The sequence below is a fragment of the Strongylocentrotus purpuratus genome, unplaced genomic scaffold (genome assembly GCF_000002235.5).
Source record: "Strongylocentrotus purpuratus isolate Spur 01 unplaced genomic scaffold, Spur_5.0 spur5_scaffold_18, whole genome shotgun sequence".
In the NCBI taxonomy this organism is placed as follows: Eukaryota; Metazoa; Echinodermata; class Echinoidea; order Camarodonta; family Strongylocentrotidae; genus Strongylocentrotus; species Strongylocentrotus purpuratus.
Genome location: NW_022145603.1, coordinates 17280474 through 17299956, shown reverse-complemented (window position 1 = coordinate 17299956; position 19483 = coordinate 17280474). Strand labels below are relative to the sequence as shown.

The 19483-nt window shown below is 37.8% G+C and overlaps 1 protein-coding gene across 1 annotated transcript; it reads right to left on the bottom strand.

Moving 5' to 3' along the window:
* Window positions 1–1130: 1130 nt before the first annotated feature.
* Window positions 1131–14145, bottom strand: LOC589715 (FYVE, RhoGEF and PH domain-containing protein 4). The gene is made up of 12 exons (XM_011665482.2): window positions 14017–14145; window positions 12595–12676; window positions 10504–10679; window positions 9917–10132; window positions 9000–9118; window positions 8356–8426; window positions 7639–7802; window positions 6825–7028; window positions 5302–5556; window positions 4206–4286; window positions 3192–3425; window positions 1131–2048 (listed from the first exon to the last, which is right to left on the bottom strand). The coding sequence occupies exons 1-12, from the start codon at window positions 14125–14127 to the stop codon at window positions 1812–1814; spliced, it is 1950 nt and encodes a 649-aa protein (XP_011663784.2). The 5' UTR covers window positions 14128–14145; the 3' UTR covers window positions 1131–1811.
* Between the last annotated feature and the right edge of the window lie 5338 nt (window positions 14146–19483).

Genomic DNA, 19483 nt, shown 5'->3' with positions numbered 1-19483 from the left:
AATTTTTACCACAGAGACGATTGTGACAAAACAAATGAAAAGCATGGTTGATGCATGTAACATACCTGCCAACTTTCTACCATTTTTTAAAAGGGAATTTCTGAAACAAAAGTAGGAATAAATGTACAATGTATATTACATACATCTGTAGATGTTTTCAGAAAATAAGAGGAATATGGGGTTTATACAACTAGTTTGAAGGCATTGAAAGTGGTTATAACTTTATAATCTACCAGTTTGTTCCTAGTTTATCACTTTGTATCAAATGGGTTTAAGTTAAAACATTTTGACTAAATGTTGTCATGATTAGTAATTTCTAAAAATAAAAGTATATTCATAAATATTTTGATGTAATACCCCCCTCATGTTGATAAGTATATGTTTATATATATATCTTGGTATATTTTGGAGTGTACCGGTATCATATGTAGCGGGTCATAATATGAATAATACATTATACAGACATCACAGTGACAAACAAAGACAATTTTTGAACAAAATGTACACTGAAAGACAGAAACACTATGAAAGAATTGATGGATATGATTAGATAGCTGAAGCAGGGACAGGACACCAACATATGCCAACAAGAGATCTGGACCTTGGCTGATATGATCAGGGGGTTTTTTCACAAAGATTGTAAGTCAAACTTAACTCTAAGTTGGACTTAAATATTATGGAGAGCCATTTGTAGTCTCATAATGAAATATGTTCAGAAGCAAAAATTCAAGTATTCTAGACTTTTCATAAATTCCACATCAAGAACATGAAATCTCCCATGATAATAGAAAAAATGAATGATTTGAATCAACATTTTATGCCTTTTAAAATAACTTTTACTAAATATTTTCAAGGATGCTAACGGCTTTCCATAATTGTTAAGTCTAATTTAGAGATAAGTTCAACTTAGAATCTTTGTGAAACACCCCCCTGGACCTTGGCTGATACGTTTTACGTCATAAGCAGTTCGGAAAGAGGTCACAAACAATTAGATTTTAATTATTTATTGCTTTACCTGGCTATTTATGAAGGCAAAAATAGAACTGAATCAATACTGAGATTCGAACCCACAACTCCAACGCTGTATTACGCTGTCCTTACCGATTGAGCTAACGATGGGTTGATGAAAGGTGGGTTTGCATGATTATTATAACCCTATCACTAACCCTAACGGTTACCATGCACGTATGCACAGGTTTAGCTATTTAACACCTGGGTGGAGAGTAGCAAGTGCAGGTAAATATCTTGCCAAATTATATCATTTGTTAGCTTGTGTAAAGTTTTAAAATGTATGGATTATTGTTGGGCTATTATAAGCTGATATATGTGTTTTATACCTCTAAAATTGTTTTTATTATTAATTAGAGCCAGACACTAACAGGTACATAAATATTGCTCTAGGTCCCTCTTGCATAAGTAAAAAGTTGCCATTAAACACACCTTAGAAAAATAAATGCAAGCCCTACATACGTGATCATGATTGGCTGGAAATCAAGTTGCGTTTCATCTGTTTAAAGGGATTGGGTATCTTTGTCTCAGATTCTTAACAAAATCCTGGATTTAGCTCTTGCTGCAATCATAATTATAAACCTTTAACCCCATGACTTTTACTGATTATCAAGATATTTATGATTGGAATAACAAATTTTGCAAACCGTTTACCAAACAGTTTTCATAACACTACAGTCTATTGGGAAAAATCATTTCGAAGCGCAATTTTTTTCAGGGCTTAAATATTACACCATATCACAGACACTGATAACACGTAGGCCCGTGCATCTCAGATTGCTACCTAGCCTAGCCTAGCCTCCTCAAAGGATAATGCATTGACTGTCTCCATTCTGTGCTGTGGTGAGGGGAGGCATCTCCTGAAGAACCTGCTCCCCCCTACGGTAGCTAGTGGTACGTTCCCTGCTAGGGGTCATAGGGTAGATCTCGGTATGGGTCCCTTCGTCCTCTGCCATGGCCGTCTGGTAGAGCGTGTTATCATGATCATCCGTCGTCGTACCGTGATCCACGGCATCTTCATAAACTGTCATCTCGGGATCCTACATGAATGTCGATAAAAACAATATGATATTGAGTATTACTTTACCTGACTGCTAAGAAAGCAGGTACATTTGTATGCTTGTAAGTGAGCAATTACAATAAAGTCATTTCTATAGCGCTCTTACAAACTAACTGTTGTTTCACAGTGCTTTACATAAAAGTTATCAAAGAATAGTTGATCATGGTCAAAGAGGAGAGTTTTGAGACAGTTTCGGAAGACATTCAGCGAACCAGCAACCAGGGGACCGAGAGCTATGAGTCCTCTCCGAGGGACTTGGTATTGAGGATTAATGCCTTACCAAAAGGCACTCAAGCATCGACCTCCCGGTCACGAGACCACTGTCATACCACTGAGGGATCATGCCCTTTTCTTTGAAGATAGCATCATTGTTATTTTGTTATGGGTTTTTAAATAAAATGACTAACATAAGAACTGAAGTTATTGTCTACTTGTGAATCAGTCTGAATCAAAATCAAATTCCTACTATTACATTATAGAAAATGTCACAAGTCTCCACAATTCTTAACTGGTTTTAAGTTTTCAGGCTTAAAGAAAGGCTAACAAATCTTCTCTTTTTTGTTAACTTGCAGTTTATCCTCCCCCCCCCCCCCCCCCCCCCTCTCTCTCTCTATTCTCAATCTCTCTCATCTCAGCCCCCTCTCCCCAACTCTCTCTCTCTCTTTCTCTCTTTCTCTCTCTTCTCTCTCTACCATTTTTCCATATCTATCTCCGTCTTCATCTTTTTCTCTCTATCTCCCCCCCCCCTTAAAATCTTCTCTTTTTTGTTAACTTGCAGTTTACCCCTCCACCCCCCCCTTCTCTCTATTCTCAATCTCTCTCATCTCAGCCCCATCTCCCCAACTCTCTCTCTCTTCTTTCTCTACCATCTTTCTATTATTAACTGGTTTGCAATTTTTTTGTTTGTTAAAATCGTATTTTGTAATTTTCTATATTTATTTATATTTTGATGTGTTGATAAAATGTATTGTTTGAGTCATGAAGGGCCTCAACGAAAAGCAGTTTTTATTTTCTGATTGGGCTACCCTTCTTTTTAAAGATCTGCAATAAATAAATAAATTAATAAAAATATCTATCTCTGTCTCCATCTCTTTCTCTCGACCTTTTCCCCCTTTAAACTCACTTCTCTCTTCTTCTTCTTCTTGAGTGGGAGTGGTCCACGATCTTGTAGTCTCCTCACTTTCTTCTTGGAGAGTTGAGGAGGGAGTGACCTGGGTCGTTTGGCCTGGGTGCGACTACGCCTCGGTGATGATGCTACAGGTTGTTGTGTCATGTGATGTCCCAGAGGGTATCGTCTAGCGGCACTTCTCGTAGTCATCGGTGGGGATGATGCTGATCTTGTCGTCATGCTGTCAGCCTGGAAAGGTCACAGAGGCAGCAAGAGCTTTGAAATATTATCAGACTGGTTGCTATTCACATTAAAGCTACAAGCTACGAAAGCCTAATAACTTTAGTCCATGGTTTAATCCACCGGCTAATTATGGGATGCCAAGTGTCCATATGAATATATTTTTTTATAATTTGAAATGTCCCTAAATTACCATGATAACGTGATTATATCATAGTTATATTGTTGTTTATCAATTACGTTATTACATTTTATTTTAATTTAGTGAGAGATTAAATTATTCAAAAACATATTTATATAAACACTTGGCATCCCATACTTAGTCAGTGGATTAAACCATGGACTAAAATTAGTCCGCTTTCGAGAATACCACCTTAAGTGCTTTACACATATATTCACTAGAACACAACACAACACCTCTACAAATATTGTACAGATAGTGATTATGGTATGGAAAGCACTTGAACTTACTTCTCTAGTTATATCTATGTTAAAGAGTAGTATTACTCATTTACCATAGGCACTATTGAAATTCTGTAATTTATCTAAAATCCACATGACCTTTTCCTTACTTAAAGGGAACCAAAACCTTCATACTAAGTTACTTTTATTGTAAAGTTTAAGATATCTGAATAAAATCAGTGAAAATTTAGTGAAAAAGGTTATTGAAAATATCAGAAAAAACTTTGGACATTACGAACAGCTTTATGAAACACCCCCAGGGCTTATATTGGGTTAAAGCCATGAAGGTCATTGATATTGATCTGATTTCAATGGTTTATTTCATACCTTTTTGTCGCTCATTTTCAAGATGTCTTTCCTCATGGGATAAAGAAGATCCCTCTTTGGCATAGGAGAAGGAGATGCCCCCTATTAAAACAACAACAAACAAACAAATCATAGTCATTCGGAACAATTACCATGGGAATATCTCTCTCTCTCCCTCTCTCTATGTGCCATATCCTGAGACGTTGGCGACCATGGAGTGCCACAACTCTCTATCCCATATTCTATGAAGTAATTCATTCTCCCCGAGATCAATTCCACATTCAGAAATCCCACTCCTTAAGCTACTCATCCACAGAACCCTCCTCCTACCCCTCCTCCCCTCGATTCTTCCAGTTAGTGCAAGATTTTCCAAACCATTCTTCCGTATAACATGGCCCAAGAAGCTCAGCTGTCGACCTCTTATATTATTCAAAAGCTTCCGTCTTGTTCCTGCCATGGCAAAGATCTCATTATTAGAAACTCTTTCTGTCCATGAAATTCTTAGCATCCTTATCAGGAACCAAACTTCACAACTTTCCAGTTGCTTTCTTAGGTCTGATGTCAGGGTCCAAGCTTCACATCCATACATTAGAAATGGAAATATACTCCATTAAAAAAAAATAATTACAATCATTGGAGTTCAAAACTGAGCTCTTCAAATGACTTGCACAGACATTGCACAATAGTCAAAAGTCACTATCTTAGCACCATTTACTCTCATCTGAACAATGCTACCAAGTCCCTTTAAAAAAGCTTTGTATTTTATAAAATTAATTAATTGAATTGAATAGAACAAATATCAAGGTTAATAGCACTATGAACATGACGGACAAAGAAAGATGACAAAATATACAGTTCCTAATTCTACCCTCAACAATTGCTGTGGTAGACAAAGGAACATCCCTTCCCTGCTGTAAAAATGTGTAGAACAGGTGTCACATGCATATTCACCTGTTCTACACATTTTTACATAATAACAGTGAAGGGATGTTCCTTTGTCTACCACAGCAATTGTTGAGGGTAGAATGAGGAACTGTATATTTTGTCATCTTTCTTTGTCCGTCATGTTTATATTGCAGTATGTATTAATTTTTTTTTTTGGTATACTATTTCTAACCTGAGAAACTAACTGGCTGCTGGTGAGTTGCGGTTTCCTGCACATACTGCGGATTCTCATGCTTGCTCTGAACGGCGTTCGTCCCGCATCGCGTGTGAAAGCCTCTTCTTTGCGTCTCTCCATGACGGACGGTGTACGGAGTGAAGCGCGATTTCTCCTCAGCGTTTGGATAGTTCCCTGAAGCTTGTCGATCCATGACAGTGCTTCGTTGTTGTCGGTGGAATATAACAGGAGATGATCCGCATTGTATGACAGCTACAAACAAGAATGATATACCGTGTGAGTCAAAAAAAAGTTTACACCTAGAAAATTGCTAATTATTTTAACAATCATCTATAAACAGTAAATTATTATACATCTTATGAAAGAGTGTTTCATCCCAAATCATTTGGCATCATTTTTGTGTGGTATGTGTTCATGCTCGGATGAACAGGAGGCATTGTTTGTGAGAGTGCAAAATAAGTTCTACAAAACAACCTTTTCATAGATTTTGATTGATTGAAGAAAGAAACTAGATGGAACTTCGACTGCGCGCAGTCGAAAATGATGCCTCCGTCATAGAGCAATTTTACAAACCAAAACAGAAGAAATTTTTCAAATTCAAGTTCAATTGTAATCCATTAACAGGTTTTCAGAATATTGTGATTACAAGCTATTTTTGCATACATAATGAGCCCATGACCTTTGACCTTATGAACCAAGAATCTACTCAGTTCATTGGCTCTGCAAGAAACATACATGACCTAAGTTGGCAGGAATCCATCAATCGGTTCTTGAGATAACGCGATCACGAGCTGTTTTTGCATACATAATGTGCCCTGTGATCTTTGAACTTTGACCTTGTGACCCCTACATCTAATCAGTTCATCGGCTCTGCAAGTAACATACATGACCTAAGTTTGGCAGCAATCCATCAATCGGTTCTTCAGATAACGCGATCACAAGCTCGTTTTGCATACATAATGAGCCCTGTGGCCTTTGACCTTTGACCTCGTGACCTCAAAATCTAATCAGTTTTTTGGCTTTGCAAGTAACATACATGACCTAAGTTTGGCAGCAATCCATCAATCGGTTCTTCAGATAATGCGATCACGAGCTCGTTTTGCATACATAATGAGCCCTGTGACCTTTGACCTTTGACCTCGTGACCCCAAAATCTAATCAGTTCATCGGCTCTACAAGATACATACATGACCAAAGTTTGGCAGGAATCCATCAACCAGTTCTTCAGATAACGCGATCACGAGCTCGTTTTGCATACATAATGAGCCCTGTGACCTTTGACCTTTGACCTCGTAACCCCAAAATCTAATCAGTTCATCGGCTCTACAAGAAACATACATGACCAAAGTTTGGCAGGAATCCATCAACCAGTTCTTCAGATAACGCGATCACGAGAACGGGACGTACGTACGTACAGACGTACGTACGTACGTACGTACGGACGTACGGACGGACGGACAACCCGAAAACATAATGCCTCCGGCTACTTCGTAACGGAGGCATAAAAAGCAATTCCTTACCTTGAACAGCGCCCCCGCTCCATCAATCTTCTGTTCCCCGAGCACGAGATCTACCTTACAATCTTCAAGCTGAATTACAGACGAACATGTGTAAGGTTTGGTCAGTAGGGGGCGTTCTAGGCTCATGTTATGCTTGGCATAGATCAAGATGTCTGAGAAGAGGAAGAACATGCGCTCGTGGGACCCGGAGCCATTTTTAGTGACCTGTATACAGAAAATAAAGAAAGAATAGAATAGAATACAGATGAACATGTGTAAGGTTTGGCCAGTAGGGGGCGCTCTAGGCTCATGTTATGCTTGGCATAGATCAAGATGTCTGAGAAAAGGAAGAACATGCGCTCGTGGGACCCGGAGCCATTTTTAGTGACCTGTATACAGAAAATATAGAAAAAATGGAATACAAAAGGCTCAAAAGAACTTTGGATTATCTTACATATAAATGTCTGGAAGATATATTCCCTGCAGCATATGCACAAGAAAGCCAAGTTATGTACCAAATTGAATGCAAAATCTATTCTGCATGTAAATATCGGCTTGCATGGTGATGTAGATATACAGGAGGCTTGCGGGTGCACCATGTGAGAGAGAGCGAGGATTGAGGAGTCCTGAAAAGGACTCTCGGTAATCTTGGTAATTATGTAAAAATGTGTAGAACAGGTGTCACATGCATGTGACACCTGTTCTACACATTTTTACATAATAGCAGTGAAGGGATGTTCCTTTGTCTACCACAGCAATTGTTGAGGGTAGAATGAGGAACTGTATATTTTGTCCTCTTTCTTTGTCCGTCATGTTCATAGTGACTCATACTCACCTTCATGAGTGGGCCCTCTTTGATGAACTTGCGACCAGGGACGATGAGTTTAGGAGCCCTGCCACCCAGAGAATTCTGGATATCAAACATCTTCTGAAAGTTCTCATGTTCTCTGATGTACTCATTGATACCATGCGTTACTTCGGAGATGTTTTGAAGGGCGTCTGAAATGTTCAAAACAGCATTTATTATATAGCTACCGCATATCAAGATTCTAGGCATCTGATTGGTCAAAACTGCAGGCATGAAATTAGCTACTGATTTTTGGCCTTATAGTATACAAATAGACCAAGCTGTGAGAAAGAATAGTGGAAATTATTTATCTGAGGAGGGACTGGCAAAGTACTATTTTTTCTGTGGGGCGAAGCACCGAGGAGAAAATATTAACTATTGCAGTCCCTCCGAAAATATATAATTTCCACTATTCTTACGAACTAAATGCTTGGTATATTTGTTTTATATCACTTTGTTATGATCCGAACGTTTGACTTAATGATTGGCTGGCATATGGTTTTTAACTTTATTCTTATGTCACCCACATTTGGCCGGGTATTGGAGAAGTTTACAATTAGTTTGAATTTGTCAATTTAACCTGCGCACAATTATATTATCACGCATATATATCGGCGATATATGTTAGACTGTTCCAAAGGTCCCTTGTGTGGGTAATTCTTACTAATGCCCTCACTGCTGAGTATTATTTGTACGCTACTATACCTTTGATTTTGGAATAGTCCTCGTGGCTAGACGGTGTGTGGTCTAAGAGTTGCTTGAGTAAGAGTTTGTATCTGAAGGAAACAAAGATAGTCAAACTTGACACTGGAACAACAATTTCTATTGGAACAACCAGACCATATGATCACATGAAGTCTTTCGTCTACGGCTGATTGTCAACGAAACTGAGTTAAGTCTTTTCTTAATTCCGCCTGTTGCTACGATAGGCAGCCAGTGAAAAGGAATTTGTTTAATAAAATTATGAAAATGCAAGCACTACTTTACACAAACAGAACTTTGTCATTCCTAGCTCAATTTTCCTGATTGAGGTGTCATATGAAAGGGCAGAAACTCAACTTTCTAGAAATGTCATTTTCTCTTTGAAATTCAGATACCGTCCGCCGAATGACTGGTTGGTTTCCTCTCTTTAAATTGATTTTAATCACTCATGCGTGAAATATGCATCATATGAGTTGCATCAAAGGAAAGAGAAGGATCTAAGCTTTCCAAATATGTGTCATTTATCAATTATAAATGTGACTAAGTTATGATAAAACATTGATAATTCTCGGTTTCGTTTTTTCTGGGGCACACTGTATATCTGTTTTACTGATGCATGTAATTATTACAAATTCTGTTTGTCTTACCTTGGAACTCTCTGAATAGGAGTTATGAGTAGTGCATGCAATGTAAGACTACGGCACTGTTCTTTCTTCTCCGTCTCTCTCAAGAACCTAACAAACTTAGCTGTCTTGTTTCCCCATTCCTGTGTGCAAGTACACAAAGAAAGAGTAAAATATAATTAGCCAACTTGCCCCTTTATTTTAGGCTATGGAAAATGAGATTGGAATGGAAAAAATATTAGGGCTGCGACAAATAGTCAAATGCTTGAGTACCCGCACGGTTTACAACTACTTGAGTACGATTTCTCATGCTCGAATATTCGGCAGCAAAAAAAATTTAAAAATTAAAAAATCCCAGGCCGACGCTTACCCGTGCCAGGGAGAGCGGCGGCCGCTGGCATGGTACCGTCTGTAAAAATTGTTTCCCAACTCGAGCACTGTCAAACTCACCACTCAGAAACTGGAACCAAATGTCCAGATATCTGTTTGGACTCGGAGGAAAATGGATTATTCTGCCATCTTTGGTTTTTAAAACAGCATTGTTTACTGTTATTATTATTATTAAATCAACGCCTTCAACCGCAACTCGAAGTAAAATTGCATGCGTTTTCGGCGATGGACTTGGGATACTGCTCCAGTGGTATGGTGGTGGCAAAAAAAATTAAAAATTTAAAAATTTAAAAAAAATTTAAAAAATTAAAAAAAATAAAAAAAATAAAAAAAATAATAAAAAAACATGACGTCCGAATAATCAAGTATTCCCTTGTAAGCCTGGGAGTGTACCCGGGTACCTCATTACACTGTTGTGCACAGCCTTAACATGTATCAGGGCAAATGAAATGAGGTTGTCAGCAAGCGCTTTGATAATAATTTGTAACATGGCACTTTAAGACTTGTGCATCAAATTTGATTACATTATGAAAATGGCCTATTATGCATACCTGTAGAAGATCGACAGCCTTCTCAAAGTTATTAGCATAGGTACAGTAGAGCTTGATGTAAGGAGCTAGCTGTAGGAATGCTTCACCGATACTCATCTCTTCCATGTGAGCTAAGAGCTCTTTGTTGATTGCTTGGATAGCAGTGATGTCTCCAAACATGATACGAATATCATTCTCAGGCACGATACCCAGCTGTCTCAATGGTTTTATGAAATGCTGCAGATAGAAAAAAGATAGAAAACATTACACAGAAATGAATTCAATGGATTGTGTATTGTATCATTTGATTTGATTGGCTTTGATTTATTTATTTCTGATTGATTTTCTTTTTCTTTTGCATTTTTACAAATATATAACAAACAAAACATTGCAAATAAAGTAACTAATCAAAAACATCAAACAGGAGGGTTGACAAAGTCGGATATAACTTAAGTTCCAGTCTAAGTTGGGTTTAACTCTCCATTTCTGTTTCTGAAAGTCCAGTTAAGTTAAACCAGAATTTAAGTCCAGTCAGCGTAGCCTGCGGCCAGTCGTTTTAGCCACAAAACCATGTCTCAATATATTTGGGGTTCTCCAAGATTACTTACAGTGATGATAATATCCAACTGTTCCAAGTACCGTCGTTCTGATGCAAAGATCTCTGTCAGGATCTTCTCTCGCTTACGCTCCATTTTAGCACCGCTTGTAAACTTCTCCTGAAAGAATTTCTCCAAGTCTTGTTTGATGGCCTCTTTGCTCTCACGCCAGCTCATTGATTTCCGAACTGTTCAAAATAAACAGACAAATTCAATTCAATTCAATTTATTTTATTTTCACATTCGAATAAGAACAACCACAAATGACAATACCATAATATATTAAAAGAGAAAATAATAAGTATAAAATACAACAAATTCAAATGAGGTTGGATTTGCAAAGGCTACAGGCTTATCAATGGCAATCCCCGTTACAAAATATGATATTTGTATACACTGTATATACATGTGCAACAAAGAAGGACAAAACTGCATCAAAAATATGATTTAAGGGGCACAAGAACTATAGTTATCATATATATGGGATTATCAGAAATGCTCAGCAGCTTTAAAGGCATCGTTTAACAATGTTAAATCTGAGATACACGGCCCTACGTGTTATCACTTATCAGCATCTGTGGTATGGTGTAATATTGAAGCCCTACAAAAATTGTGCTTCAAAATGATCAAGAAGTGCCTCAAAAAAGTAAAAATCTTTGCATGACCGGATTTACCATACCCGGTACTCGTTTTCCCCCACAGATTGTAGTGTTAAGAAAACTGTTTGGCAAAAGGTTTTCAAAATTTGTAATTCCAATCATAAATATCTTGAAAATCAGATAGGCGATCGGCTTGTAAAAGTCATGGGGTGCCTGACTGACCTCAAGGTTTATAATTATCATTGCAACATGAGCTAAATCCAGAATTTTGTTTCAGAATCTGAGACAAAGTTACCCAATCCCTTTCAGTAACTTGTTGAAACATGTCACATTCTATTTTCCTGTTAGGGTAAGACTAGATCCTAGAATTTGTGGAGTCAACTTTGAATTTACTGATTTCACTGAAAGCAGAAAATTGAAAGAGACAGATCAGGGGGGCGTTTCACAAAACTTGTCATCAGTGACAAATGACAGTTTTTGTACTTAAAAGCTAGTGAAATCCTTGCTCCTGATTGGTTATTAGCAAATTTGTCACTGATTTTTGTAATTTGTCATTGAAAATAGGCTTTGTGAAACGGGCCCCAGTACATGTCACTTTCAGAAGAATCCTTTGAATAAGAAAGTTGTTGATATCACTACACAAAGAGGCCTCTAAGATTTTCCTTTGCAAGCTAAATTGTCTATTTATTTTTTTACTTAATGATCAACCAATTTCCAATTTCGCCTAATAATCTCTGCATTAAATAATACTATAGGAATTTTGGTAACATTTTCTCAGAGGTTCCCTACATGTATATCCTACTCTTATATCATAAGTAAAAGTTTTGATATTTTTTGCAAATATTCGTTCAAAACAAATGAGATCAGAGGTGCTTGCAAAGGAAATCAAAAGTTTGCACACTTTCAGCCAGGATATACTGTCATAACTTACAATTTGTTTCACAAAATTTTGCGCAAATATTTATTAACCCTTTTCTGATTGTCAAGGTTTTCTGATTATCACAGGTAGTCACCTGAGGAAGAGACTTAAAAGACAAGTCAAAATTTCATAACTTCTTATTAGTTATCCGATTTTGCTCAATATTTTGTTGATTGGTTCGTCAGATTTTTCTGCCTCTATTGAAAGTAAGTTATTTTTGGAGTGGACTTGCACTTTAATGGCTCGTATCTGGGAGATTCAAGGGATTAATCCTCATTTCCAAATCCCTCGGAGAGGACTTCAAGCCGTCGGTCCCCTGGTTGCTTACTTACAAGCATACACATTCTTTCTTAGCAGTCAGGTAAAACAAACAAACAAATTTGAGACTTTGAGTTTAATATTGACGATCCTGGGGCCCGTTTCACAAAGCCTTTTTTCAATGACAAATAACAATAATCAGTGACAAATCTGTTAATAACCAATCAGAAGCAAGGATTCAGTAGCTTATAACAAAAACTGTTATTTGTCACTGATGACAAGTTTTGTGAAACGCCCCCCCCCCCCCTGATGATTTGATGAGCTTACCTTTCTTCCTCCTGCAGCTGGCTCCTATACTATCCTTCTTCCTCTTCTCTCCTGATGTGGACATTAGTAGGTCGAGCTTTATCTGAAAAGGTCAAAAGAATTATTGAAAAAAGGAAAGAAGGCTAGTGAGAAATATCTGAGTAAATTTAATATACCCGCTTCAACCAGACGTTGTTGTGTCTGGTCTGGACAGGTTGTGTTCCCGGACAATTATTTAAATCAGAACTGATTTAATTATTTACTAGACTATTATGAAGGAAAAACTGTGCACGAGCTAAGAGTTCGTAATGAAGTAGCTCGTGCAGTTTTTCCTTCATAATCATTTTGCCTTCGGCGTTGGACTAAAAGGGATGAGATTTAGATGACGTCATGCGCAGCGAGAGTTTAAAATACGGCTGCAAGATTTTCAACATGGATGTCGATTTTGACCCATAATTTCCTAAAAAGGGCCCATTAAACGGATTACTTCAGTCAAGTTGGTAAGTGGCACCGAAGTAGTTAAGCCTAGGCTAGACCTAGACTATACCTAATTTTCGAAATAAGATGCACCGGATATGTGCATCCTGTGAAATATGGAATTTGGCCGGTAGTTTTGCCATGTTTGGTGTGAAGAAACGTTACACAGAACATGAACACTAAAGCGTATGGGCCTGTTCTGTCTCTAAATCTAAAGAGAGGAGCTGACCCTACCCAAATCAGAGGCTAACGAACGAAACAGACAGAAAAATTTGGTCTAATGCGCACCACGCCCGCATGCAAACTTCCTCTTAATACGAGCAGTCCAAGACACAAACAGCCTGCACATGCGTACTTTCTCTTCGCCATGTTGAATCAACGATACATCATGAACATGGAAGAATCGTCGGGGTAGGACGAAGAATCACCCCCTTTTACGCATTCAAAGACTTCTTCAAATTATAATTTCAAGTGGCCGGCCCGGCCAGCCAGAGGCCCAGAGGCCAGGCCAGAGGAGTCAAGCAACCTAGTAACTCCGGGAAGCTCCAACACCGGCGCCGCAGGCCTGCGGCGCCGGTGTTGGAGCTTCCCGGAGTTAGCAACCTAGTAGATCTAGATCTAACTTAGTCAAAATTTTGATTACTCCCTTTGCATATTTTGAGATAATGTCGCCCAACCCGCTGTTTGAATGTTTTCCTATGCACCCGCCGAAGCTTCCTGGATTGTTACCGTCAACTGAGCTGTGCACTGTGGGAAGTGCGGCGCAGCGCGGCTGCCAGCAACAGCGGGAGGGAGGTCCGCACGCCCCGAGCTCGGGCGACAGGACCTTCCTCTGAACACGTTGTATGGCATACAAATGGCGCGCAATGCAGCACATGATTGTCGTTTTCACACTTCAAAATCTGTATATTTCCACATCAATTCACCAGCAAAACATCCTAAAATAAATTTCGAAGAAGTACATACCACTTGGCACCAATGATGAAAGTCAATATTACGGTTAGAAAGCTGAATTTCGCCGCTACAAAATTTGATGAAATGATGTTTTGAACTGCAGCGGGCTGTACAGATTTGCATATGGTAAACTTTCGAAAAGACCGCAGGCCGTGATTGGTCAATGAATAGCATTTACGGTAGCGGTGAACTAATAAAATACTTTCAATAAAGTTGTAAAATAAAATATGATTTTTGATTGATTGATTGATTGATTTTTATTCGACAAGCTTCCAACATACAACAATATAAAATAATAACAGATCAAAAATAAGTCAGCTTGAACAGGATAACCCACGAAAGCTCGAGAGCTTATTTCCAGTGGGGTCCCTTACAGACATGTATAAAATTAATAAGTTAAGATAGTAATATTTACAGACAGATAAGAAAATTAAAAGAACTACTTATTAAAGATAATAATAATAATAACAACATTAAACTGATGATAGAAATGATATTTAGTACAAGAAGAAAAAGAAGAAGGAGAAGAAGAAAAAGAGGAGAAGGAAGAAGAGGAAAATAATGATGAATTTGTAGAATTTCTATAACGTACGAAAACATAAGTATATATACAACATGAAAAAGTATGAACCGACAGAAGAATAAAAATTTCAATCATATAACATGTCATTCACTTCTCTTGTCTGACTGTCAAGTATTAGGTATTCCTTTAATTTCCTCTTAAAATGATCATAGTTTCCTATTTCTTTTACACCATTGGGAAGGGAATTCCAATGTTTTATGGCATTGTAATAAAACGAATTTCCAATACTACCTACTCTTTCTGGTAAGTTAAAGTTGAATCGTCTATTTCTTGTATTATAATCATGTACGTCAGTAACAAGATCGAAGTTGGATCGAATATAATGATTCGACCTAGTATGATATATTTTATGCACATGATGCAATACGAGTTGTTTTGATCTTTGGTCGACTTCAAGAAAACCAGCTTTAGAAAGTTCGCTGTAGCCAACATGAGTTCTTGGACCAGAACAGTTGATAAATCTCACCATTTTGTTCTGTATAATCTTCAACTTCTTTTGATCTGACTTGTTTATGTTACTATACCATGCAGGGTTAGCATAGTCAAATAAACATTGAATAAGAGCAAAACAGAGTGTACGTCTTGCTTTTAAATCCATACAACTTTGATATCTGTACAAAAATTTCAGACGAGAATTTGCTTTTTTTACAACTGATTCTACTAAAGATGAAAATGAAATTGCGCTAGCCAACTCAATGCCTAAATACTTCACAGACTCTTTTCTCTTGATTGCTTGATTATTGTGTGTCACTTTGAATTCAAATGACTTTTTAGAACTACTTTTAGAACAAAATAAAATGCTTTCTGTTTTTCCCAAGTGTAGAGAAAGCTTATTATCAGTCATCCAATCGACACACGTAGACAGCTGTTCACTGAGCTTTTCCTCAATATATTTAGGATCAGGATTTGAATAGAGTAGTACGCTGTCATCTGCGTACAATAATAGTTTGAAGTCTTTTATACAAATACACATATCATTTATATAACTTGAAAATAGAATTGGGCCTAAAATGCTTCCCTGAGGAACACCGCAAGTTATAGGCATTAGTTTGGAACGAATATCATGAATGGCCACTACTTGGTGCCGATTAGATAAGTAGGATCTAAACCAATCTAAACTTGCCTTATCAAAACCCATTAGTTGTAACTTCTTCAATAAGACGCAATGATTAACTGTATCAAAAGCTTTTTGCAGATCAAGGAGCACCATACCAACAAAGCGCCCTTGGGAAGTTTCTCTCCTCAAATAATCAGTCAAATGAATTAGACATGTTTCAGTCGAATAATCATGTCGAAAACCAGATTGAAATTCATAAATTATATCATTTTCTTTGAAGTATCTTTCAATTTGAACACAGACCGATTTTTCTAGAATCTTTGATGCTACGCTTAAAACACTAATAGGTCTATAGTTGCTAACATCAGTTTTATCTTTCTTTTTATAAAGTGGAGTCACTTTTGCTATTTTCATATCCTCTGGAAAAGTACTCGTCAAGATAGATAGATTCATTAAGTAACTTAGAGGCTTAAATAAAACCTTCGCACCATCTTTTAGAAATTTAGCTGGAATCAAGTCTAACCCAGTACTTTTTGATACATTCAACTTACGTAACTCTTTGAAAACAAATTGTTCACTGATTGGTAATAACTCGAAGCTGTTTTCACGTACACCTTTTCTTTCGTAAAAGTCACGAATACAATCATTGTCTGCGCTGAAAAAGTCTTTGGAAGGGGGGAGTTTGTCTACTAATTTGGCAGCCACATTTGTGAAGTGAGAATTGAATTCATCAGCGATGGCCATCTTATCATGACATAATTCCCCATCAATTTTAATGACAGATTCTTGTTCTTTTCGCTTCTTATTTTTCAATCCTAAGCTTTTTAGATTCTGCCAAAGTTTTTTCGAATCTTGTTTATTTTCTTCGATCTTGTTTTGTAAGTAAACGAGTTTAGCCTTTTTCACCTCTCTTTGGACCATATTTCTTAATACTCTGTATCTTTTATAGAGCTTCTCATCTTTTGCTCTTTTCCTCCATTTTTTGTATACTATATTTCTCTCTTGAATTAGGGAAAGAATATCTTTAGTCACCCAAGTTTCTGATCTTTGTTTTATTCTTATCCGTTTCAGTGGCGCTATCATATTCAAATTTGAGATAAAAACATGTTGAAATATTGACCATGCCTCATTTACATCTGTACAGTCAGTTATTCGTGACCAATCAACAACAGATAGTTGAAGATTGAAAGACTCTTCTGTATATTTTTTCATGGATCTGATATCATTAGTCCTGTGATGACCTATAGCCAGTCTAACATTTTTCCGTGTACAGAAAGTAAAATAATGGTCGCTAATACCTAGATCAATGACACCACTTTGACTTATTTTATTTTCTTTGGTACAACCAACATGATCCAATAGAGAAGAACATGTAGGTGTAACGCGTGTTGCCTCTTTAATGAGTTGACTAAACCCATGAAGACTCAACAAGTCAATATATTTTTTAGCCAGTGGCGATTTGCGAAGAAGACAAATATTCATGTCTCCTAAAAGAATTATTTCGTCATCCTTCTTTAATGTATCAAGAATATTGGACAATTTCTCGATAAACAAATTGTTTTTCGGAGGTCGATACAGAACGCCAACAACAATTGGTTTTGATCTTGGTATAAGCAAATTTATCCACAGAGATTCCGTATCTCTAGTACTTATAGCATCCATAATATTAAATGCAATATCATTTCTGATATAGAAACATACACCACCTCCAGAGCCAGAGGATCGATCATGGCGTATGATTTTATATCCGTCTATTTCAATTTCTTCATCATTTATGGAATTGTTTAACCATGTTTCAGTGAAAGCAATAATAGACAGCCTTTTTCTTTTAAAAAGAATTCTAAGTTCCGATATCTTGTTTAGAATAGACCTCACATTAAGGTGCAAAAAATGAAGACCTTTAATTTTGAACTTTTCTTCAAATTCTTGATAAAGAGAAGTGTTTTCATCTCTGAGGTTTGGCTGAATTATTCTTGCTATCGCTTGCTTTTCAGGTGTAACGCGCGTTACCTTAAAATAGTTTTCTTTTAGTCTATCCTCGTTTTGGCTTTCTTTCTCTAAACAATCGTCAGTAAATATTGAGTCACAAAAAGATGGCAGACAACATGTTAAACAATTCCACTTCTCATCAGGGCATTCATATTAATATAACCTGCGGTACTCTGAAAAACTGATAGCTTGACAATTAGTGTGAAACCATTTTTTACAATAAGAACACAGAAGGCCGTGTTGATTACATTTGACTGGCTTATCACAGTTCCCACAAGGGAACTTATATTTTCGACCGTCAACTATAATTTTCGGATCATCACTAGATTTTGTCAAACTTTCATTTAATTCAATACCCTTCTTACAAATTGAAGATAATTCGCCCAGTCTTTCATGTCCACCTTGGATGGTCTGAAGGCTGGTTTCAGTCGTGACCTCTGTTTGACTGCACTGAAATCCAAAGATTTCCCAGAAACAGCTTCGGCGTAGGACTTTACGGGGCTGCTTTTTCCCTCATCAGAATGAAGACTCTGGTTTTCTCGGTAGATGGCTTGATGCCGCCTTGCTCCAGGTTCACTGCCTGTAACTTGATCGGACGACCGTTGAGTCCAGCCATGGCCTCGTGTTGTCGGTTGGTCAGCACTGTTGATGAGGTGTTTCAGGTTGCCTGCCAAGATTCGTTGACCGGCTCTGTTGAGGTGAACGCCATCACGCCCGAGATGCTGCTCGCTGATATCATTGTTGATGATGAGGCCCCATCTGTTCTCGCTGGCTGCCAACTCCATCAGATAGTTGATCTCATCAACCCGCTTCTTGTCCGCTTCACTCTCCCATCTACGATGGATGATCGTAGAGACTGAGACGTTAAACCCCTCGGCAGCAACAGACTTGCCGAGGTCTGTGATTTGGTGGCAAACTTCACCAGCACCCTCAGAGATGTTGTTGGTGCCAGCGTGGATGATCAGTTCTCCCCCTGGCTTGAGAAACTCGCAAGGTGAAGAGGTGAAGATGTCTCTCACTTTTGCACCGGGAAAAGAGACGCACTTCACGTTCTTGCTGCGGGAGAGATGTCTTCCGTCAATGTGTTTAATCATGGAATCACCGACCACAATTACATCTCGTTTGTTGCGGATCACACTATGTCGGTGGCGGTATCCCTCTATCTGCTCATGGTATGGTGGTGAAGTAGAAGTAGTACTAGTAGGTGTTGACAAAGATCGGCCTGAGCTGTCATCAGTTGCGTCGCTGTCAACAGTTGCGTCGCTGTCATCAGTTGCGTCATCAGAGAGAACTTCAGGATGGGTGATGTTGGTTTTGGAGAACAACTTCAGGTGCTTGGCCTTGTATTCATGAAGTTGATCTTTCATTGGCATTGATACACTCTTGGCACTGTTGTCTGATTTCGTGTTCTCGGATAATATTTGAAACCGGTTATGCGTAGCAATTGTCGGGAAATATTTGGTGGTAGGCCTAGATACTTGTTGTTGTGCCCTCAGATTCCCTTGCTCCTTCTCCTTCTTCTTCTCTGTCTCCTTCTCCTTCTCCCTCTCCTTCTCCTTCTCCCTTGCACTACATCCTGACTTATGGATGACATCCTGACTACATCCTGACTTACATCCTGACTTTTGTTTTAATTGTTGCCCCCTTTTCATTATAATCTTCTAATCTTCTGCTTTATTCTGATAAATTTCTTAATTATTCACCCTCATAATAGTTTTCCAACCTTTTCACATAATTCATCAATGTGTATATTCCATTTTAATTCACAGTCAATAAAAATACCTATATCTATATTTATATTTGTCAACTTGAACAATATCATTATCATTAATTTTTAAGTTCAACCTACT

What these genes read in the sequence shown, in the direction of transcription:
- LOC589715 (XM_011665482.2), bottom strand. Translation starts at nt 14,127, where the DNA reads ATGCAAATCTGTACAGCCCGCTGCAGTTCAAAACATCATTTCATCAAA. An exon ending in CAGCTGCAGGAGGAAGAAAG is followed by an intron (nt 10,680 to 12,594) that starts GTAAGCTCATCA and finishes TATTTTGAACAG; the next exon opens with TTCGGAAATCAATGAGCTGG. An exon ending in AGAAGAAGAAGAAGAGAGAA is followed by an intron (nt 2,049 to 3,191) that starts GTGAGTTTAAAG and finishes ACATTCATGTAG; the next exon opens with GATCCCGAGATGACAGTTTA.